Below are 24,457 nucleotides of genomic sequence, written 5' to 3' on the forward strand. Positions count from 1 at the left end.
TGAAAAGCGGAAAAATCACTTACCTAATACCTAGCTTAAAGCTATAGCTTAGTTGTCAGTGAAAAGTTGACGAGCTATATGCCTACTTAAGCACAAGCTATAGCTGCCATTTAACAGTGAAAACTAGTTAAAAACTATCATCACAACTTTTAGCTTCTACCTGCAATCAATATGAAATGTGCAATGGAGGACCAAGTCGTGGAAGATGATGCTGTGTGCCAGGAAGATGAGGTGAGAATACGAGGAATACAGGGACTAGGCTATTATATGCTGTTACTGTATCTATCAAGACTCCTATTTTCCTTTAAAACAAAACCTATATCCCTGTTACTGTATTTTGTTTTCCTTTGTCTCACCTATCAGGAGAGCTTCTTCCAAGACATTGACTTATTGCAGAAACATGGAATTGTGAGTTACCTCTAAATAAGGAAGATGTTCCAACACACACACACACACACACACACACACACACACACACACACAGGTCCACATGTGCACCTGCAGCTTACAACTCATCTCTTTGTGTTGTTGTCCTCATCATGTTCTCTTATTTATGTCTACAGAACATGGCGGACATTAAAAAGCTGAAGTCGGTGGGTATCTGTACTGTGCAGGGCATCCAGATGACCACTCGCAGGTCCCTGTGCAACATCAAGGGCCTGTCAGAGGCCAAGGTGGAGAAAATCAAAGAGGCTGCTGGGAAGATGCTGGTGAGAGCTCATGGAGCATCCAGACTTTCTTTAAAATGTTTCATCCACATTTTCAGGATTACATAACCTATTAACAAATTCAACAGTGCATATAAAATAATACTTGTTCTGTGAGTGGAAATTTTGATAGTTTGTCCTTTCAGTTTGTTCTTTTCACATTGTAGACAAATGGTTTCCAGACTGCCTTTGAGTACAGTGCCAAGAGGAAGCAAGTGTTCCATATCACAACCGGGAGTCAGGAGTTTGAGTTAAGAACCTAGTTTATGATTCTTTGTGCTTCTCTTTACTAATCAAATTGTTGATTATTATGAATGTGTTAGACAATTACAATGTTGTTGGCTACCAGCTATCAGATATTTTGGAATGTAATCAATTATTTGGAAGACCTATTTTATTCTAAAAGTTCAGTTGTCAAAATAGGGTAAATATTACTAGTTTCCTGAACTGGTTTTACAGCTATTGATATTCTGTGGATGTTATCTGTCTGCAGCAAACTGTTAGGTGGAGGTATGGAGAGCATGGCAATCACAGAGGCCTTTGGAGGTGAGGAGTTGTTATGCTACACTTCTATTGCTGTACTCTGGGCTGTGCTATGGGCCTTTTTGTCTCCACCAGGCCAAAGGCATGGGGAGAGAGTATGTTTTACACTCTGTGTCGTGTGTGTGTGTGTGTCCGTCCGTCCGTCCGTGTGTCCGTCTGTGTACAGCTAATCTCCGGGACATTAACCCGGTTGATGCCAAATTTTGCACACACACTCTGCCCCAAATTTTCCAGAACGGCCTGTTATAGCGCCACCAGGAGGCCGACTTTTGAAAAACACATTTTTGGATATTACTCCTCCAGATTCTGTCCAAAAATCCCGCCGGATCTGTCCGATATTTCATATTCCATCCTAATTGGCTAACATTGGCTTTCAAAGTTTGCAAGCCTCAAATCATGAACGCAGCGTGCAATTTACGTGAAATCTTTCACAGACTTTCCTACTATAGGCTGAGGAATATATCCCACCCTTTTCACATTGGCCTGTTATAGCCACGGACTTTCCTACTAGGCTGAGGAATATATCCCACCCTTTTCACATTGGCCTGTTATAGCACCACCAACAGGTACATTTTTGCAAAACACATTTTTGGAACAAAATGCCTCAAATCATCCAATTGCCATCCAAGGCATAATAAGAAATGGCACCCTTTTCACATTGGCCTATTATAGCACCACCAGGAGGCCACAAACTGACCTGCCCTGGTGGGCAGGTCAGTTTATCTAGTTTCCTTTGTTATCTTGTATGATATGCGAATGTGACCCTCAAGGTGTGCAACCCAATTCAAACTTAGCAGTCATATATTTTATATGGACGTGTGTGTGTGTGTGTGTGTGTGTGTGTGTGTGTGTGTGTGTGTGTGTGTGTGTGTGTGTGTGTTTAACTATTGATCAGCAATTAAATGTACACATAAAAACTAAGCAGAGTGTTAGATGTATTTGTCACATATAAATATATTTCAACAGAGTTCCGGACAGGGAAAACTCAGCTCTCACACACACTTTGTGGTAAGTTATCTCATCAAAGAGATAATGAAAACATTGGGTGAACTAAATTAATGACTTAGACTGAGTGTGTACTGTTGTTCAGTCACAGCTCAGCTACCTGGAGAAGATGGCTACACCGGAGGCAAAGTCATCTTCATCGACACAGAGCACACCTTGTATCCTTTATTCATATACATTGTAGCTTGGTGACTTGATATCCCCTTTGGGAATTACGTTCTCAGACTCTTTACTTACAGTATAGAAGTCCTATTACAGTACCAACTGCTAACTTTAACATATTCATTATATATGAATGTGTCATATTATTATTATCAGGTATTGGATACTTCATTATTTTGGAATCATTTAACTTTTACATAGGACCTCATCTGTGTAAAAATGTGCTTATTAAATAACGCTCTTATGCATTTCCTACAAATATATACACAAGCAAACATGTGAAAGGTCTAATTTAAGAAAATAAACCATCAATAATTGTAAAGTTGTGTTATTTAAGTCCCATATTACCCTTGACTTGTATGGTGTTGATTCTAGTCGTCCAGATAGGTTGAAGGACATTGCTGAGCGGTTTAATGTGGACCACGATGCTGTCCTTGACAACGTGCTCTATGCTCGAGCATACACCAGTATGTGCACAGTAGGGCAGCCACTTTATTAGGGACACTTACCTAATAAAGCACCTACTAAAAATAAATTAATCCAATTCACTTGAAATTATTACAACCATTAATTACCCTATTACAAAAGATATATTACAACAAGAACCAATTCATATCTGACTGGTTCATATCTGGGTCCCTAGGAATAGGATAGAATCATTACATTGGCCAATGAAAATAAATGTGGGGGTTTGTGACAAACCTATTAGATCATGCATCTTGCCCATTCTAATTTTGTTTAGTTGAACAATGACTGAAACTCTTCACCTTGTCATAATGCTGTTATGACAAGGTTAATGCTGTTATGTTGATGGGCAGGTGTACCTAATAAAGTGGCTACTGATGGTCCGCCTTTCGTTTCCTAGTAAAACATTACTGTATATGGCTGCAACTATCGATTATTTTCTTAGCGATTATTTTACATTGATAACTTTATAATTACATCATATATGCACTGTAGTGAATCAACATGAAATTGTAATATAGTTTATTTTTCTAAATGGATCTGTCTGATTAACCACTTTGGTACTATTTTATAGTTAAGTTTTACAATGATGTCACTCAAAAACAAATCTACAAGCTCACATCGTTGTAAGCTCATTACGTAGATCCGCTATTTTTGCTTTATATGAAACCTTTGCCTATTATGACGTTATGATGTTCTAAATAGGGTTAGTGGTTAACTGTTGCAATCTCACACTCAAATCAATTATATTGTTAAAATGGATAATAGTTTTATTTTAAATCATTTTTTGTAGCACCCCTAATTCACCTACTTTTGTGGCACAATGTGTCAGGTTTTGAATTTAACTCACACAATCCATTCGTTATGATGCATCACTTCTGCACAGACACTAATTTCTGTTCTTGTCCGCAGCCCAGCTGAATCATAGCGCAACACACTTTTGCAGCTTTATTTAGTTTGTGCTCTGTCTGTAGGTGAACATCAGATGGAGCTGTTGGACTTTGTAGCAGCCAAGTTCCACGAGGAAGGAGGAGTTTTCAAACTTCTGGTATCTGAAAGGGACATTTTACAGGAATTAATCCTCAGGGTTGTTTTTATTAATTGACTTTCATTTGTTTTTTTGTTGTAATCTTCTCTCTTGTGAAGGTTTATAGGTAGAATATATTATATTGTTTTTATTCTCATATGTGATTTACAATGAATGAAGTATAGAATGAATTAAAATTCCCAGATAACCAGTATTACAAAGTTAAGACAAGAGTCATGGCCAATTGGCCATACAACACACCTGAGATCCTCACATGATTATGTGTGTCAACCTGTCAGGCCAAGGAAAGCTCTCACTTTGTATTGGTTGATACTGTATTTAAAAACATCAGACAAACTTAAGCACTTTGAATCTGGTGTCCATGTTTTGGGCATAGAATAGAAAAAAAAGCAAAGGTTTACAAATTTATTTAAAAAAAATGTCAACAAGAGTTTGTGTATCGGCTATTTTCGCTACTTTTTCATTAAACTACAAGGTATTAAAAGGCCATTAATGTGTGTTCGACAGCAACAACAACTAATGATATAGATAGATTAATAGTGTCTCTCTACCCTGCACCTCATCTCTCGGCCATCAGATCATTGACTCCATCATGGCTCTGTTCCGGGTGGACTTCTCTGGCCGAGGGGAGCTGGCTGAGCGGCAGCAGAAACTGGCCCAAATGCTCTCCAGGCTGCAGAAGATCTCTGAAGGTCTGAACCACAGGCACACTCTCCTTATCTCTTCTTTCTTCTCTTCCTTCATATGCCTTTTCATTTCCTCTAATATTTTTCTTCTCCAGTCTGGAAAAAACCTTTAAAGTCTCAGCCAGGGTTTCCATTTGAGTTATTTATAGGAAAATGTACATTTTCATTGTATATAAATAATGAAAATAGCTTATATATTGATCTGATATTCCATAATGTAACAGAAACTGATACCAACACCCTTTTATTGACTTCATATGTTTTTCATGTCTTGTCTTAAAATGTGATTTATATTGTATGCTGTTATGTAATGTTGTTTAGAATGACATTATTCAGGGCAGAAGCCTTTTGAGCACCAATCTGAGACAGTTCTTATAGTTTCCACTCTTGGCACTCTAACATAAATGCTATTCTAAATTAGCCTGGTTTCCAGCCCATAGACCCTGCCCACTCCACTGAGTGAACAAGAGCAGAAAGCTCAGAGTCTGATAATCAGGCTAATTCTAAATAGTCATATAAGGGTGACACAAATAGATACACAAGTCTTCCATAGATGGCCATGTACTATAGACAGATTATGCTGACAGAGGGTAGGAGTAGCATCCGACCGTCAGCTGTTAAGATTAACAGCTGCCGTCAAATTAGAATTAGTTGTATACATTGATGTGAAAAGTGGCTGACTAGCATTGAATGAGATTGACAAATACAGAATAATACATATTTTTGGCAATCTATTTGGCATTCTAACATATCTATTACAGTTGGCTAGCAAACAGCAATTGTTAGTAGCAGCAAAGACAGTATAGCTTTTTCCTTCTATTACCTTCACCAGGATGCTGTAAATTATAATTAATGTGGAAGGTATAATTTAATGTAGTGACAATTTCATGAATGAAAGTAAGATAAGTTAATGTTAAAAATGGCAGTTAGTGGTTATTTTGTATTAAACAAGTATTGTATTTACAAGCTGCTGTAAGGACAGGACAGCATTGATTTCATGTTGTATTGTTTGTCTATGTTTGTTTCAGTTTTTACTCCATGACCTTGTAAAAGATAAAGAATCTTCAGTAAAAGAACCAATCTTGCATCACAATTCTGTTGATCTGTTGATGTGGAATTGGGAGTTGAGAGAGTTGGAGTTGTTGAGTTGAAGTTAAGCACTCACTTTGGCAGGAACAGCATAATCATCAATCCTGGTTGATTCGGCTGTGTCACAAATACATGATGCCTAAATGATGACATTAGGCTTTGAGAGGCTACCATGTACTGTCTGTATGACATATCTATTTGCATATAAACATGTTTCTTCTAGAGTACAATGTAGCTGTGTTCGTCACCAACCAGATGACTGCAGATCCTGGTGCAGGAATGACGTAAGAAATAACATCCGCATTCACTGTACACACAAAAAGTAAATCCAGTGATAATCTCTCATTTAAAATGAAATAACTTCAGACAACAACACATTCACTGCAGTAAGTGTGATCAAGGGAGAACTGCAGGAGAGCATTTTGTTTGGTTTTTAATTGGTTGTTTATTTATTTTTTTCCCATTCCAGGTTTCAAGCTGATCCCAAGAAGCCGATTGGAGGGCACATCCTGGCCCACGCCTCCACCACAAGGATCAGTCTGAGGAAGGGGCGCGGAGAATTGAGAATTGCCAAGATATTTGACAGGTACTTACCACAGACTTTGTGTAATTTCAGAAGAACATGTAGTATTCAAGGGAGCCAAAGCACTGCCTGCCACCTAATCCAGGCTAGACTACTGTAGAACAATGCAACTCACTACTTGCATTTGGCAGAGGAGCAGATAAACTTTGGGGTCATTTTTCTCCAGTTTCTCTACAGCTCTGCCACCTAGTAGTAAAAAAAGCAGGGTTTGCAAAACCTCTTCACCCTGTCTGACATGTGTAGTGCTGGGCATGGGGGGGAAACACTGTATAACCCCTGTAATACTAGTGAGGTGATGTGGCAGTGATGTGTCTTCTCTTTTCCATTATATCCTCTAGTCCTGATATGCCAGAGAATGAGGCCACTTTTGCCATTACAGCTGGGGGTGTTGCAGATGCCAAAGAATGAAAAGACCATATGCAATGACTGTTCCTATCTACTGTAACTAATTTAACGTTTATTTCAAAAGCAGTTATATGTGACATATGTTCATGTTGTGCTAAAGTACCATTTGTATTGCATTTGTATTTATTGCATTTGTATTTATTCAGCAATTTAAGGCTAAACAAAGTACCATTTAAGGCATTTGTATTGATTTGTTAATTTAAAGCTGTTGTATTTATTTCTATGGTGATTGATTGGTAGTGTTTGCTTGATCAGTATTCATGGTGGTCATTGGTGGAATTAAATTAATCATAATTTTGAGTTTGTTGTCAAGTCTGTTTATTGATGGAAAAAAATCTAATTCGACACACGCGTTCCACCCCACCACAGGGGGTGCAGTGCCTGGTGTCGAGTCGATTGGACCCACGGTTGTCCAGAACCACCACAAAAATGCCTCTGACCGGGATCTGGACAGGGCCCCTGCCCACTGCCCAGTGTCCATATAATGGAGCTGGTCTGTTCTGACATCATTCTGACATCTGCATAGCTCCATATTCGGGCATGCCCGACAAAGAATTCCATATATGGGCATAAAAGGGACACAGACATAATATCTGGGTGGGGCACACATTTCCAGTGCCCAATTGGCACCGCTTTAGTATGACGCAAATTCTCCATTCATTGTCAATGGCATTTAATATTTGTGTTAGGACAAAAATCTACCCTATAACTGAATATAAAAGGACATTTTTAAATAAATAAGCTCCAGGTTATAGACACAGGCAATATATTCTTCACAGATTCTTCTGGTTTTCATAGCCTTAGTGTTTGTACAATGTTTTATCCCGTTGAACCTACTAATACATTGATCAGTGGCTTTATCACTCAATAAAGGGCATATATTACCAATATAGAAATCACGAGGACTCAACTTGGAATAATACAGTTTCTACTTTTAGGAGCAGACAGCAATAGCCTTCATTTAAAAAAAAAAAAAAAAACTTTATTCAAAGAGTATGAGCATGGCATCATAAGCAAGTTTCACAAAAAGAAAAGAAAATACAACTCTTTGTTTTTGAGTGGTGTAAACCACTCCTACAACTGGCTTTGTTAGTTTACGTGTCTGTCTGTGTCTGTTCGTACCAAAAAATGAGCATGGTTGCTATGGTCACCCAGTTCACACGGGTGTGATTTCATTACGTCAGACCACAGCTGATCAGTCTATATAAGACCTTACACCACTCAGTTCACACGGGTGTGATTTTTATATTTTCTCCCACAACTCCCTTCCCAATCCTCCCCATCCCCATCTTTCCCCACGAGGCCAGACATACAAACAACATACAGGTATGGGCAAATTAACAACTCAATTTAACTAATTATTTAACTCTGTTACACTAGCACCATCTGGTATAGCATCAAATACAATGGAGTATTCTTTAGGTGAAACAGGGAAAGTCTGTTTATTGATATGGTGGCCTCACCTCATTTGTCTGCATGAGATCAGAAAGGGGTAGGGTAGGGTAAGCAGTGGTGGTGTGGCCAGGCTAATGAGCACGCACAGTAGAGGTCGGGTGCCCCCTAGCGGGCAGTTGATACCTCAGAGGTGAGAGACGGTCTGTCAGCCTACCGGCTCCATATGCTTCCAAAACAACAAGGCGCAACACAAAGCAATGGGAACTTAGCTACGCGGGTCATTACGAGCGTTGTCAGACACGCCAGCAAGCGGGTTTGAGTGAAACGACCGATCCCTTTATTTCCCCGTGGGTGCTTTGGAAGCGTGTCATCTCTCCGGAGCAGCAGCGATGGACCCGACAGACACAGCCCCAGATTCGTGGGACCTGGAGGTGGATGCCGAGGCCCCGGCTGCTGCCGTCGCCGCCTCCGCGGGACTCGACAGCGCCTTCGCTGCGCTCAACGTGAACGCGAAGCCGTTCGTCCCCAATGTTAACGCCGCGGTGTTCATACCGAGCTTCACCCAGAGCGAAGCCGTGGAAAGCCCGCTGCCAGACGGTAGGTGTTCGTGCTCAGCTGGAATAATAACATGCATATTAGCCAAGAGACAGCTGGAACTTAGCTGAACTCGCTAGCCTGCTAATCCCAGCTAGCCGTGCTGCTGGTCCAATCAGTGCCAACAATCATATAGCTTGCCACGCAGTGGGAAGTCATATACTCTAAGGAAGTCATCAACAAGTCAAATTACGTGTTTGTTTTGTACGCAAATACATAAGATCACGCGCTATTGCTAATTCACAAGTCAGTCATTTTACATTCCCATAGAAACATTGTTTTATGGCTTTCTAATTTTCTCGAAATTTTGCGAGTTTGAAATGTTATTTTCTTTCCTCTTTGAAAGGTGTTTCCGATCCAGTTGCTAACATGGAGGTGTCAGAAACAGTCGGTATGCATTCATTATTTGTACACTATTAAATAGTCTGTTAGGGATCAACATAGTGAACCCTCACCAGACAGTCACCTGCCAAGAGTGTTGTTGAAACCTAAAGCCCCCCAAAAACCTTCATGCACATTATGAGAGCAATGCTCTTCACGTTTGATTGAGCTGTACTTTATATCACTAGTCAGCGTCATGTTTTCCTCGTATGCGAGCTTGGACCACATGGACGCTACCGAGCCAAATTTGGAGTCCTTGGCAAGCCCATGAGCATTACTGAACCTATATGGTGTGATGCAATATCACTTGTCTACTATGCCTAAAATAGATGTCCCCATTTGGCGCAGATGGTGAAAGATATCAATGGCTACAACAGGTCCTCACCACCACCACTCCAAGGCTTGGGCCTACTAACACTTGTCAGAGCATTTTGTGGTGTCTGCAGCATATTGTTAAAGGGAAATACTGCCATGTCACCACTGGCTGGTCAGATCCTATATATGCTGATGTCAGGTGTTTACATTTGGTCAAGAGACAGAACACAGTGCACCTTTTACTCGGGTTACACAGGTCCGCAACTGTAGCCAGAAAGACAGAAAATTGACATTGGTGAGTACCATAGGAAGCATAGATACCTAGATAGACACCATAGCATAGATAGACACCATAGATGGTGAGATGTGAATGTGAAAAAAGATAGTTGGACAATTGGAGAAGCAATGTAAAACAATGAAGTCAACCTCTTTACTGCCATTTGACCAGGGCCAGTTGGAATAGCTTTTGTTACAATGTCATGGTGTTACGAACATACAGTAGAGTAGACAATAGTATTGCATACCACACAGACATATAGCACGGTATACATATAGTTACGGTAGTTATATTTATTGTATGCAGGTTGAGAAGGGTTTCTATGTGACCACTGTACTGTCAGACTCATTAGTAGATATGTAAGGTTTGTTTTATTTGTGGTTTTATTTACATGGGGGGGGGGGGGAAATGTATCAATCATACACAACAGATTTCAGTGTCTGATTATGGTTGTTTAACCTCAATATAAAGTTGCCAATATTAGTGTTACGATCTTTTTACTGCTGATGTTCAACTGCTGACCTACAAGGAAACATAATTCTATAGTCATTATTTAATAATGGCACATAAAATAAGTCAAAAAGCCATCCCCACCAATTAAGGACCAACTTTAACTATATTGTTCACAATGTTGTCTACAGCCTGGTATTGCCTACAACCTCACGATCGATACATATCACGATAGAGGCCACGATACGAATACGATATGTATTGCGATACGTGTAGATTTAGAATAATGTTTCTATAAATGTTTTGACAAGTTTAAAGTTTCCAAATCAATCTGAAAAACTTAGATGACAACATTTAAACAAAAAGCAAGGAAATAAATACAAATAAATTATGTTTTGATGGATAAATGCAAAAGATTTAACCCATTTAATCCTAATATATATATCGTAACACGTTTTATTTATTTATTTATTTTACGCCGCGTCACACACAGCATTTCCTGGCATATCGATACGGTAGCCTCTGTATCGATATGATTATCGTCAAGGAATACCATACGATTATTTCCATATAGATTAATTGAACCCACCCCTTGTCTTTATAGTTGTGTTGTGGACTCTGCCTTCCACCAAACTATTAATTGTTGGCTGTAGTTACGTCAGGGCAAAGGCTGGGGTTGAGCACATGGCAAACAAACACACTCAGTCAAATAATTTCAGCCCCAGTGGAGAACGGAGGAACGGAGGCAGACATGACTACAGAGGAGGAGACGTGGGAGCAGAAGGAGGAGCCAGGAGGCGGAGGTGGAGGCGGAGGAGTAGGTGAGGACACCCCAGAGGCAGGGAGTCCCTCCAGGGAGGTTGGCCAGAGGGCGGCAGATGAGCAGATGTTGGAAGACGAAGAGGAGGATTTGCCCGTGCTCAAAGTGGTCCTGCCCCCGCCAAATGCCCCCAGGAAAGAGCACGTCAACGTTGTGTTCATCGGTCACGTTGGTATGTCTCTGGGAATCCCTCTTAAGGATATTGTATCAAGTCTTAATATATAGGATATATAGGATATAGTCTTTTTTTAAATGCATGTCCTGTGGCACTATGTGTGACCGGTACAATATTGCTGGTTATGTGTCAATTGTATAATGTTAGTTTGTTTCTGCACATCTGCACCGCATGCCAACACAGATGTCTTGTACTGTAACTTCATCCATGGTCAACAAAGAGTGCTTGATTGCAATTCTGTCTTTCAGATGCTGGCAAGTCGACCATTGGAGGACAGATCATGTGAGTGTTGATATGCTGACCTTTATTTTATTTCATAGCCAGACAATCTATTTGTCCCAGCCAGTACATTTTGTGGTTACATTGTGTATAATATAACAGAGGTTTCATAGACTGTAGATTATTATTATTATGTATTTCATTATTATGCGTTTGATTGTGAAATGGATACCAGGGTGCAATCATCACTAGGACCACGATAGTCTCGCGTTGCCAGACTATTGCCTCTCGCAATTTATCCTAATATAAATCAAAATCATCTAAGCATATCTAGCGTGCTGCTTAGCAGAAATGGAAAAATAAAATGTAAAGATATTTTAAAATATATTTCCGTGAACCGAAATCACAGATTCCTTGCTCGGAGGTGTAGTTCCAGACTCTAGCAGTTGTCTGGCTACAATCACAATTTAGGCATTTAGCAGACGCTCTTAATCCAGAGAGATTTACAGTAAGCAAGAACAACACATTATTTTCTGTTTGTTTTATTTCTACTTTTTGATGACGTCACCTAAAGGGCTCGGTCAAGTGAATGTTTGGGCATCAATCTTCTTTAATCACACGTCTAGACTTGATTTTTGGCGTCGGGCAACCAGTAGTCCAAAGTATAGGACTTTGACGCTACACGTAATAATACATCAAATACATAAAAATAGTCATCAAGAATCAAAAGTAAGCTAAGAATCTAACATCCGTCTAACAGTGGAATATCTATATAATGAAACTATCCGTATACACTACACTGTGGAATATCTATATAATGAAACTATCCGTATACACTACGGAATATCTATATAATGAAACTATCCGTATACACTACACTGTGGAATATCTATATAATGAAACTGCGTATAAACTGTGACTATAGGGTGCTATGTCTACATAAAATGCTATCTAAATTACATAAAATTACATAAGTTGAGCCTTTGCATACATGGTCGTCGAGGCTAGGGCAAGTGCTACGGGCTAAGATGGAGTCTGAAGAGGGTTTTCAGACTACGGCGGAAGATTAGGAGTGAGTCTGCAGTTCTGATTGCAATGGGAAGTGCATTCCATAGTTTTGGAGACAGAACAAGGGAGAAGAGTTTGGGACGTGTGGAGCGTTGTCGCTGCGTTTGAGTGAATGTACTTCCAGCTTCCCTGCGTTTGTAGGGTCCAATCAGACTTGCAAGATATGGGGGTGCCATACCTTTGGTTGCTTTGAAGACCAGCATCAGAGTTTTGTACTCTGTGCGGGCAGCAACGGGGAGCAAATGGAGGGAGCGGAGAAAGGGAAGACATGATGTGAGAATGTTGGCTGGTTGAAGACCAGGCGAGCTGCGGCTACGCGAGACTAGGACCACAATGGTTATTCATAGTTGCCAGAAATAAATACACAGACTGATGTCCAAAGGGTCTGAACTGAACTGATGATAATGATGTCATAGCGGACCCTGAGTAGACATCCCACCACCCAGGAAGTCTACACTGCATTGTAATTATAATGTCTACATGGACCTGTCCCATTACATCTTCACCAAGATTCCCATATGATATACATTATATTATGGGATATTGCAACCACATGTATAAATAATATATTGGTTATTGCAATAACTAACGCATGCAGTGGAAAAAAACAGACGCGTCATAGCAATAACGTCATTATGGGGTGATGCTATTTCTATGAATTGTGTCGGTGTTGCAGAAGTGGGGATATTGTACGGTTGTGTGGCAAATGGATATGTGACCAAATTGCGATTAATACTACTGCCCTACCTCAACAAAAAATAACCCAACCCCCATATGTCATGCCCTCATCACATCCCCTTCTCTACCATCTGTTTTTGTCCTTTCATATGTTGTTTTGTGTTTTGATTTTTAGGTACTTGACTGGCATGGTGGAGAAGAGAACCCTAGAGAAATATGAAAGAGAAGCGAAAGAGAAGAACAGAGAGACATGGTGAGTTAGGCTTGTGTTTTCACCAGGATTTCTGTGTGTGTGGAATTGCTTACCATTATGGCATTCCTTTTAATGGAATTCCTTTGACAGCATTCTTTTTTATGAGCATCCTGTCATAGCATTCCTCAAATTCTTATTTTTTCTTTATGCTGGTAATCAAATCAATAATTCGCAATAAGCAACAGGAAGGAATGTATTACTTCATTCAAAATCTGGTGAGGAAATCGCCTTAAATCTATGCGTTCCATCTCATTTGTTGTTGGATGCATTTAGTCATTCACCGTGTTCCTCACAAATGTATTAAATCTGGTTTGATATTACAAGCTTGGGTATTACTTTATACTTATTTTTTAAAGATAATACAAAATATTATTTGTATATCCTCAGGAGTCATTGGGTCATCACAGCCATAGACATATATAGGTAGACGCCCCTTTCGGCTCTGGAGCGTATATGCTCAAGGGAGGGCAAAACATTCCCGAGATTCCTTGCGAAGCATGAGCGTGCGTCACAGAGCGCATGTTTGGGTCTGATAAGTCCCGGAAAAGATGCGCTGTGATTGGCCAGTAATCACTTGAGTGGCAGCGTGACATAGCGTGCCTTCCACTCTTCCGGCGTACTCCCTCTCCCAGTGTAAATTCTTCCGCCCCTCCTTCAACACACATCGCTCCAACGAACTGGAGCGGCCAAAGAGGCATCTATTTTTTTAATATCTATGATCACAGCAGTATGGGAAAATGTAACCGACAATGAAAATCCAGTACAAACAAACAGACTATTGCTCATTTTCATTCTAGCCCATAGACCTTGAATGCGCAGGGATTTTTCAAAATAATGGCACTATAGTGCCAAGCAGATTGGGCAGATTTTACTCTGAAATGCCCCGCCTTCCATTTCTCCCCAAAACCAGGAGGCATAATATTCCGTTACTACCTTGTGCTGTCACATCTAAAGACTCTCTAGAAGTGTTTATATTCCAAACGAGATGCTAGGAGAAGTCAGAAATAAAGACAGAACATCCGTTTTGATCAAAACCATGGAGAACAGCCGAGAGAAGAGACAGTTTAGTCGGGCCATAAACAAGGAAGTGACTAGGGTCACTGAAGAAGGCATGGCCAAATGTTTTTATTTTTATTTCAGTGATCCCGTTTGACCCAACAACCCATTTAGATCTAACCTGACTCCGCCAGATGGGGCAGCAGAGAGTACACTGGGGGGGAGGGGGGAACCCAGTCAGGTTAATTTAGATCTGAGGCCGATTTAAAAAGGCAGTTGATAAACCAAAAAGCCAACCCACTGTGTGTCACCTACAATTCGGTCTTTCAATATAGCATATAATGTGATGGCATACAGTAGGTGTTGTTATTGACACATATTTGCAAAACCAAGAGGGATTTGTAAGAGGATCAAATTACTTTTAACGTTTCTTAGACCAATTCACTTTTTATATTTGTGCAGTTGCCTTGACAACAGAAATATGTGTTAATGACACACCTACAATTTCTACAAAGTATGTAGCTGCATAGACACACAAAATAAGTGGTCCCATATTTTGTAACAGAAAGTTGGCTTCTTAACATTGCTGGCAATAGTATGGAAAAATGAGTACGTTACTACAAGATGTTGGCCACCATCAGACTTCACAGCCTAAGTTATGTTCTACAGGGAACAAAGAGGATTAAGTAAGTAGTTAAGTAAGCATCCTCAGAATTGGAACTCCAGGTGAACACAGTGAACTGCAGTAGAATATAACACTAGCAATAGTCCAGTGATCCTGGACTGCACTAACACAGAGTAAATATGGTGGTTGAGTGGAGCGATAACAACGCTCTCTTCATTAATGCAAAAAACTAAAAAACAAGAGGCGCTATATAAATGTACCATTTACTGACTGAGTGGCAAAACACTGCTGTCTGGCCTTGACAGCCCGTACATACAAACAGAAAAGTCCTATCTGATTGCATTAAACAACGTTAAACTAACTTTGCCACTCAATCTGCCACTACATTTAACACTTACTTTATGCATGCACATACCCTCTATTCATGGTGAACAAATCAATTGGACCTTAATTTAGGAGCAAGCAGTGACTGTATGGATGTTCAGTAATCCAACATGGCTGTGTCTACTCCACAGGTACCTGTCATGGGCCCTGGACACCAACCAGGAGGAGCGAGATAAGGGGAAGACGGTGGAGGTCGGCAGAGCCTACTTTGAGACTGAGAAAAAGCATTTCACCATCCTGGATGCCCCGGGACACAAGAGCTTTGTGCCTAACATGATTGGTGGAGCATCTCAAGCAGACCTGGCTGTCCTGGTGAGACACGCAGACACTCAATTGTAGGATCACATTTCTGCCATCAGTTTCATATGTTTCACCATAAATAAATAAAAATTATGTATAACATTTAAGCGTTAAGCCAGGTAAAACGTGTAGATTTAGCCTAGAGAAAAATACGGAAAATTAGGTTTTATATTTCTTGATGTCGACACAATCTTGATGGTAGTGCAATTTTGCCACAATAACACGAGGCTATGTTTTATATTTCTTAATCTAGTTTTGATTGATATGAAGACAATTGGATTAGAGTGCAAACCTTTAGTGAAAATATTACCTTTACCACCTTATCTATACCGTAATTAAATGTGAATTATTTGATTATACACAGTTAATCATGTAGACGCACACGCACACTCACACTCACACACCTCAAAGCACATTTCACATTGTATGTATTTGACAAATGAATGGATTTTGTGGGGCTAAAGAATGGATTAATTACTGCACTTTTTCTATCTGCACTTCTATGTTTCCATTTCATTCCTTTTATTTCCTGATAATTCCCGTAAAGTCCTATTGAAAGTTTCGGCCTTTAATATTCCCGGAACCCTTGTGACAGTCAGCCATTCAACACTCTTTGCTGAATGTCCTGACAGTTGCAGGTTCAATGTAAGCGGCGGCCATTGAAATGTTGGCAGTGACTGCTTTTGTGTAGGGAACAACACAAAAGAGAACACTGTAACAGCAGCTTACAGCTGACATGTACTGCTGTCTGTTTTTAACACTTAAGTTATCCTGTTTCACCAAAAACGGCACCAAACTACACACACGTAATTACAAAAACAGAAACTCTAAATAGCACAATAAAATCATACTACAGAAGAGGATAATGCCACACTTTAACTGCTGAATTAATTAATCTTTAACTCCTGTGACTGCTGGTGTTTTTCACTAACCTTTGAAGAATCATCCAATATTGTACGTTGCTCAAATCAATGCACGGGTGCCTTAAAATAGCGTGCACGAGTGTCCTAGTGTCGGAAAAGAATCCATGATCGATCTGTGAAAAATTGTTAGAAAAACAGAGGCGATCGTATTGCGCTGCGTCATCCCATAGGATTCCATTGTGGGGGGTTTTTGTCACGTGATCCACATGTGTGACGTGTCAAAAAGAACTCGCGGAAAACGTATGATGTCTCATAAGCTATGTTGTTATCAAAAGCGCCCTCCAGTCTCAATAAAACAAAACTCGGGGCTTCTCGTGTTTAGCAGGGAAAGACTCAATCAATCATCTCGGGAAACTCAGGTTTAGCAGTAAGTGTTAACACTGATGATAAAACGGGCGGCTCTGTGAAGTCTGTACAGTTCTATGCCACTTTGCGTCTCTGAAAGAAAAAAAACGAACAAATAGGGTTGGCTATAAATTATACAAACATTAAAAGGTAATAACAAATGTTCTGTCAACAAAACCGAATATATTGGAAAAACATACCACAGCCTGGCATGAATGATCACATATGATAAATATATGACCTGTCTTTTCTTGGTTCTTGTCAGGTGATCTCAGCCAGAAAGGGGGAATTTGAGACGGGCTTTGAGAAAGGCGGCCAGACCCGGGAGCACGCCATGCTGGCCAAGACAGCTGGTGTCAAACACCTCATTGTCCTGGTCAACAAGATGGATGACCCCACTGTCAACTGGAGCCTGGAAAGGTGAATACCGCACACTTGACGGATAGCTTTTCTTATATTGTTCAAATTACAGACATACACAGCTGTTACAGTTAACGCAGACTCAATTCCATGAAGATATTTGCAAGAGACCAATTGCTAAAGTAGTTACACTGAACAGGTGACATGGCGTCACTATTTTGGGCTTGTCATTATACGTGAAAATCGTGGTGAAATTATCTGTCGCAATGTGGCGTGTTCTGAGCTTGTAGTACATAATAAGGAGGGAAAAGAAGCCAGCGCTCTAAAGAAGCGTTCCTGGTGGTCACAAAAGTCACACTTTATCTGTACAAATTTCATACAAAAACGTCAGCATATACTGCACAAGAAATTCGTAGAATACATACATTCATGTACTGTACAATACATGAACAACATTTTTAGAAATGTTTATATAATAATAATAATAATTATTATTATTATTATTATCATGCAGCTCAAAGTGCTTTACAGAGCAATGACGAAAAAAAGAAAAGAAAAGCAAGGCATAAAACAACATTAAAATAATAGCAATAATACAATACAGGACATGAATAACAACAAAGAATTTAAAAGATCAACTAAAAGCAAGATTGTAGAAGTAGGTCTTAAACTGTACTTTAAACATGTCTACAGAGATGGAGATTGGGGACAACAGGCACAGGTAAAAATTAAAGCTTTTCATCTCCACCCACAGATATGAGGAGTGTAAAGAGAAACTGGTGCCGTTTCTTAAAAAAGTGGGTTTCAACCCCAAAAAGGACATCTACTTCATGCCTTGTTCTGGACTCACAGGGTCCAACCTCAAAGACCCTGTACCAGAATGCACCTGGTACACGTAAGTAACAAGCTGTGGAAAATTGTATGACAGTGTGGTCTGTATTACTCACTAGTAGTGATAGCCATGCATGGAGCTTCATGCAGAGTCCCATGTTTGGAGATATGCCCGTTTTGGCAGCTTATCAAAACATTTAATAAAACCAAACCAGTTAACAACAAAACACAATGTTTGACGTAGCAGCAGAAATTGACCAAAGAGTACCTCAATTACATCTACTGTATATTACTGGTCTTCCTCGTTATCTTCAACTTCAACTATTCTTTTGTTGAAGAATGCCAGTCAATAAAATAATTTCAAGATATAGTATTGGTCTGTAAGAAAAAATAGCATCTGTAACAAATTCAGTTTTTTAAATTCTGTTGTAGATGGTTAAAACTTATTTGTGTTATTTAAAATTAATTTGTTAAAGCTACACTATGTAAATTGTTTAGTCGAATAAAATGATATGTTGACCAATCTGATCCTCTATTGAGATGTTGTAGAGTAGGACCACTACTGAATCAAGCAGGTGTACTGTACTCTGTTAGCTCAGTGGTAAAAATGTAGTTATTTACAGAAAGTTGAACTTGGGCTAGAACTTCAACAGTTGGATCAATTTCAAAGCATTTTTTTGCATACTGCCAGTATTAACTGTACTTTGATCAAATTCTATTTATCTCTCTTTCAGGGGCTTGCCCTTCATCTCCCACCTGGACCAATTGCCAAAGTTATATAGATCCAATGATGGCCCAATCCGACTACCTATTGTAGACAAATACAAGGTAAGCAGCCTTTCTTTCCCTGTGAAAGGCAGCGGGACACTGGAAGGTATGCCCTTTGTAGTAAAAAAGTATAACCTCAAGTTCTAGGGAGTTTTTCTATTTTATTTTATTCTCCTCTGATTACACAAGAGGTTCTGGTGAAAGGGTCTTGAAGACTCTTGATGAGACTACTAAAGAAGTCAGTATACTCAGAAAGAAATATAACATTTTGAGGTCAAAGTCGGAAGAAAAACGGAAGAACAACAATAATATGCAGTTCTTGGTGGTTTGGTGTCTGTGTGCAAGCCACCAGGCAGAACTATGTGTTTGCCATTTCTTATCCTCCAACCTCCCCCTGTCAGGAGTTAATACAGTTTGTTTAATTCATGCAGTTCATTCATTGCTCTGCCTGCAACCACAGTGTTGTGACTGTAGAGTTAAGTATATATGGTCGTGATTAGCATTGATTACTCTTGGTTGAGGAGATGCTGATCATGTTCAAGCCTGTTAGGATTTCCTCGATCAATGATCGATCACATAAAGATTTTAAGGTAAACAAAATAAATACCCAAATAATACCTTGGTATCTGGACTTGGTATTAATTCTACTGTGACTATGCTTGAGTTAACAGGCTGCCAAGGTCACTCATTCAGTACACTGTTAAACTGCCCTCCACAGTGCAGCAGGTTGGCATGGTGATGTAGGAATGTTATGGTGATCTACTGGGCACGTTGTTACTTGTTACCACATAAGTGGCATCACTATTTTAGTGTACCTACTACCTAGTGTACAACATACAGTATGTTACTATATCATACTGTAAGAGACTTCAGAGTCATTGTAAAGTGAATTTCTAAGGGACTTTGACACTTTGCATTGACTCATTCAAAGTGGATTATCTGAAATGTATATCCACTATCCAGTGTATATAGACAGACATAAATATGAGATGGCTTTGATTCTTCATTGACGTGTGTGTGTGTGTGTGTGTGTGTGTGTGTGTGTGTGTGTGTGTGTGTGTGTGTGTGTGTGTGTGTGTGTGTGTGTGTGTGTGTGTGTGTGTGTGTGTGTGTGTGTGTGTGTGTGTGTGTGTGTGTGTGTGTGTGTGTGTGTGTGTGTGTGTGTGTGTGTCAGACACAGACAGACAGACAGACCTTGTGGTTAGAGTGTCCGCCCTGAAACTGGGAGGTCGGGGTTCGATCCCCGGCCGGGTCATACCAAAGACTGTAAAAATGGGACCCAATGCCTCCCTGTTTGGCACTCAGCATCAATGGGTTGGATTGGGCGTCAAATCAACTAATGATTCCCGAGCGCGGCGCACGCTGTGGCTCACCGTTCCAAGAGATGGGTCAAATGCGGAGGACAAATTTCACTGCAGTAATGTCTGTGACTAATCGTACGACTTTGTGTGTGTCTGTCTAGGACATGGGTACAGTTGTGTTGGGGAAACTGGAGTCAGGATGCATCAGCAAAGCCCAGCAGCTGATGATGATGCCAAACAGGGTAAGAGTTCCTGTAAACCACTAGCATTATAGCTCATATAAGGACTATAAATGTATGGCTAAAATGATAGTAAGTCTTAACAAAATTACTTTCTCTCACGCATTGCGCCTGGTATGTTAATTTAGTTTTTTGGTCCTACCTTTTTGTGGAAACCACAGAAATACCTTTTTGAGTGGTGCAGCCACTCCAATGCACAGCAATGTGTGTCACTGGCTGCTGGCTGGCTGGCTGGGTCTGTCTCTGGGTCTGTCCATCCGAGAACGGAAGCGTTATAGCGTTTGTTGACCACCAAGTGTCACTGTTGCGCAGCCTAACACACAGACAGACACACACACACACACACACACACGCACACACACATGCGCGCAGGGAGGAGGGCTTGTACAGTACAGTACTACAGCACGAGTACAGTACAGCACCACTTCAGACAGGTCTGACTTTTAAAACACTGAGTAGTGTAATTAGCTGTGAGTGACTATGTTACTATTCCTGTATAAGCCACTCTGTCTGCCCAAAATGTGGTGGTCGAGAAGACATCTACAAATAGAAGCTGTGTTGTCTCTCTTCTCATCATTCTGTGTCTTCTAGCATATGGTGGAGGTGCTGAGCATACTGAGTGACGACGTGGAGACGGATGACGCTACTCCCGGGGAGAACCTGAAGCTGAGGCTGAAGGGCATCGAGGAGGAGGAGATCCTGCCCGGCTTCCTCCTCTGTAACGCTGAGGACCTCTGTCACTCTGGACGCACCTTTGACGCACAGGTGCTCCATGATTGCACCACTTAAAGGAATATAAAACAACATGTACAATCTAAGGAGTTTAGGGGAAATGAGAGACAACTTTGAAGCCATATCACTCAAAGGTCATGGCTAAAGTTTAGATTTCACATGAACAAAACATTATACAGTACCATTCAGTGTTGCTATACACCAGCTTATTAACCGTTACCCGATTTTGGGAGGACAGAAGATCCTAGCTTATGAGCTTATGAGTTGTTTTTGTCACTTTCAGTGCTCAGGCCAATCTGTCAGTGCTGTTGACGATCATATGGCAGCAGTATAGTGGCTTAGTTCTGAAACCAAAGCCTAACACAAACAATAACTATGAAGGCCTCCTCCTGAAACAATTTGTAGTTTAAGCATTTAGCAGACGCTCTTATCCAGAACAACTTACACGTGCGAAATCAGAGTAAACATGAACCCTTGTCAACAAACTGGAGAATGAAACGGGTCAAATGCCTGGTATCACTATCATATGAATCTTCTATCTATTACAGTGGTGTTCTGTCAATTACCATGGAGGGTTTTATTTCAGCAATTTTGATGGAATGAAAAGCTGATCACATGATCAGACACCACTGTACTGTATGTTATATGACCTGCACTGTTCAACATTCTCCTTTTGATTTCAGATTGTCATCATTGAACACAAATCGATCATATGCCCCGGTTACCATGCAATCCTCCATATTCACACTTGCATTGAAGAAGTACAAATCACAGTAAGTAATTATAACTTTTGCTAATATTTTTGTAACTGCAACGTTCTAATAGTTATGTATGATATGGTTATGTCATGGCTATGGAAACGCAACAACCAATGTCTTATCTTACCCTCCTTACACAAACTGTGGATTATAGTATTTAAAATGAATTAAATAAAGTCAAATCTATGGTTATCATATTGTTGTTGGCCACAATAAGTAAATCATTATCTCCACCAGGCTGGAGTTTATGTTTTTGCCTCCGTCCGTCCATTTGTGCTAGAAAGGCACACCTTTCTAGTTATGCAAGGTCATTATTAGCTCAGAAATTCCATATTGTTGCATCCCTACTACAAAATACTTTACACTCGTCTTCAACTCTCTTCCATTCCCCACTCACAACCAACTCCCAGGCCTTAATCTGTCTCGTGGATAAGAAGACGGGGGAGAAGAGTAAGACACGGCCCAGGTTTGTGAAGCAGGACCAGGTGGTTATCGCCCGGCTGCAAGCAGCAGGAACCATCTGTATGGAGACCTTTAAAGACTTCCCTCAGATGGGACGTTTCACACTCAGAGATGAAGGTGTGTGTGTGTGTGTGTGTGTGTGTGTGTGTGTGTGTGTGTGTGTGTGTGTGTGTGTGTGTGTGTGTGTGTGTGTGTGTGTGTGTGTGTGTGTGTGTGTGTGTGTGTGTGTGTGTGTGTGAGAATGTGTATTGAAAGTGTTTGACTCTATACTGTAGGCTTGTGTCGGGGCATGTCACTATCGACATATTTTGTGGAGTTTTTGAGTTCTTATTTGTCAAATTACAGTTACAGTTCTGTATTAATTTCCTCTTTGTCCCTTCCAGGCAAAACCATCGCTATTGGCAAAGTGCTGAAGCTGGTGCCAGAGAAGGACTAAATGCACTAGCAGTAGTATGCATGGAGATCTTCCACTGGTTATTAAGAGGGCATGTTGCTAGAATCTATGTGAAACAGCCACTATGCTAATGGAAAACAGAGGAAATGGAGAATGAATGAATGAGTGTAATGTTGAAGTTAAAGACTGAATCAGTTTTTGTGATCAACTACATGAAGCGACAAGATCCAGTGAACCAGCTTTCTCATATTGAGAGCTTAGCTATGCCACTAATGTAGCTATATTATAACCCCCCTCCCGACCTGGCTGATGTCACTGTTGCCTCGCAGCACCATTTTGTGGAATGGACATTGATGCATTGAAATGCATTGGGAAATGTAACAACACTGCTCTCGTGTCATGTTGTTATAAAGACCAGACTTGGCCTGTGATTATCATTTGCTAAAAGGAAAACAACAACAACTCCATATCGAGAATTACATGGATGTTTTGTTTTGGGGATTATGGATTGTTGTACCAAACCAAATTCTTTAATTTGGTCTCTGTTGGGTGTGATTTCAGTGGTTTATTTGATTTCAGATCACACCCTCTGTTACAAAAAAGTGGGAACACAAATGCACAGACACATCTGTTACATTATTAAAGATGAAATAAACCGAAAAGCAAGTGTCTTTTTTTTAAAGTAGGATTTTATTAGGATGATTGAACAAGTGACTTCCTTGTTAATGGTCATCAATCATTATACTAATAAGGTTTTGAAGGTTGAACTGTGTGATGTGGTACAGTTTTGAGGGAATTGTGGGTGCAGGAATGTACAGTGAACATACTGTAGGGGACAGAGCATTTCTTAATATACTAAGCATAGGTGACAGAGCATTTCTTAATATTCAATTCAAAGGACCATTATTGCCATGAGAAATGTTTATATTGCAAGAGTCAAAATATAATTGACAATGGGGAAAGTATATACAGTTGGAGGGGATATAGCATTGTATAAACAGCTTCATATTGCGTCGTATACATGTTATATCTTATGCCTTTTGCAGTCACTTTGGGACAAATAAATTGTCTTTATTCAAAAAGGTTAAGGGATAAAGGGGTTGAGTCAAAAGGTAAACTTAAGTCTTCTCATCTGAGGGGGGTGGGAGGCTGTGGCTTTCAGCCTAAGGTTACACAACAGGGTTTTTGTTGTCCTGTGGGTACAGCAGAGAGGGTTCCATTGGAGGGGGGAAATCCTGCTTTCCCCCAGCACATTGTTGGAGCTGCATATAGTGAGAGTGACAGTCAGTCTGATAAAATGGCCACCAACGTAATCAAAAAAAGTCAATCAAAGAACAAGATTCCTTTACAGGATCTCCTCACTGGTCAACAAAAACACCTTGAAGACCTTAAGCCCTCGTACAAGGTTTCTTTGACTATGCATGCACCTCTTGGTACCACGGCACCTCAAAGGCCCTTAAAACAAGGCTCCAGACCTCCCAAAACAAACTGGTCAGGCGCCTACTTGGCCTCACCCCCCGAACCCACCTCACCCCTGCCCACTTTGACAGGCTGGAATGGCTTAGGGCCGATTCATACTCCTATTTTACCGCTGTTTCGGCGCTGTAGTGCCGAAATGATTTCGGCTCGTCAGAAATTTTCAGTAGCACCGAAGCGCCGACTTTAGGACGGTACCCGCCCCCCCGAACCTCAAATGACGTCACATTGTAGGCTCTACAGAG

General features: G+C 40.4%; 2 protein-coding genes across 4 annotated transcripts; both read left to right on the top strand.

Annotated features, from left to right (window-relative positions):
• Positions 1 to 159: 159 nt before the first annotated feature.
• dmc1 (DNA meiotic recombinase 1) lies at positions 160 to 6,831 on the top strand. The gene is made up of 13 exons (XM_079492976.1): positions 160 to 231; positions 364 to 408; positions 564 to 710; positions 875 to 957; positions 1,201 to 1,253; positions 2,217 to 2,258; positions 2,341 to 2,413; positions 2,793 to 2,884; positions 3,857 to 3,930; positions 4,508 to 4,622; positions 5,929 to 5,989; positions 6,175 to 6,291; positions 6,627 to 6,831. The coding sequence occupies exons 1-13, from the start codon at positions 172 to 174 to the stop codon at positions 6,694 to 6,696; spliced, it is 1,032 nt and encodes a 343-aa protein (XP_079349102.1). The 5' UTR covers positions 160 to 171; the 3' UTR covers positions 6,697 to 6,831.
• A 1,100-nt stretch (positions 6,832 to 7,931) lies between these two features.
• Positions 7,932 to 23,392, top strand: gspt1 (G1 to S phase transition 1). Of its 3 annotated transcripts, XM_079492974.1 has the most exons (15): positions 7,938 to 8,019; positions 8,452 to 8,685; positions 9,029 to 9,073; positions 10,825 to 11,097; positions 11,349 to 11,382; positions 13,241 to 13,318; positions 15,455 to 15,635; positions 17,157 to 17,311; positions 18,006 to 18,146; positions 18,817 to 18,910; positions 20,313 to 20,393; positions 20,982 to 21,155; positions 21,806 to 21,895; positions 22,291 to 22,459; positions 22,726 to 23,392. In XM_079492974.1, the coding sequence occupies exons 2-15, from the start codon at positions 8,478 to 8,480 to the stop codon at positions 22,776 to 22,778; spliced, it is 1,776 nt and encodes a 591-aa protein (XP_079349100.1). In that variant the 5' UTR covers positions 7,938 to 8,019; positions 8,452 to 8,477; the 3' UTR covers positions 22,779 to 23,392. The 3 variants fall into 3 exon arrangements, with proteins under 3 accessions (XP_079349101.1, XP_079349100.1, XP_079349099.1); XM_079492975.1 differs by lacking the exon at positions 8,452 to 8,685 and having other exon boundaries at positions 7,932 to 8,019; XM_079492973.1 differs by lacking the exon at positions 7,938 to 8,019 and having other exon boundaries at positions 8,183 to 8,685.
• Positions 23,393 to 24,457: the final 1,065 nt, after the last annotated feature.

This window comes from Electrona antarctica, assembly GCF_951216825.1.
Source record: "Electrona antarctica genome assembly, chromosome: 22".
Lineage (NCBI taxonomy): Eukaryota > Metazoa > Chordata > Actinopteri > Myctophiformes > Myctophidae > Electrona > Electrona antarctica.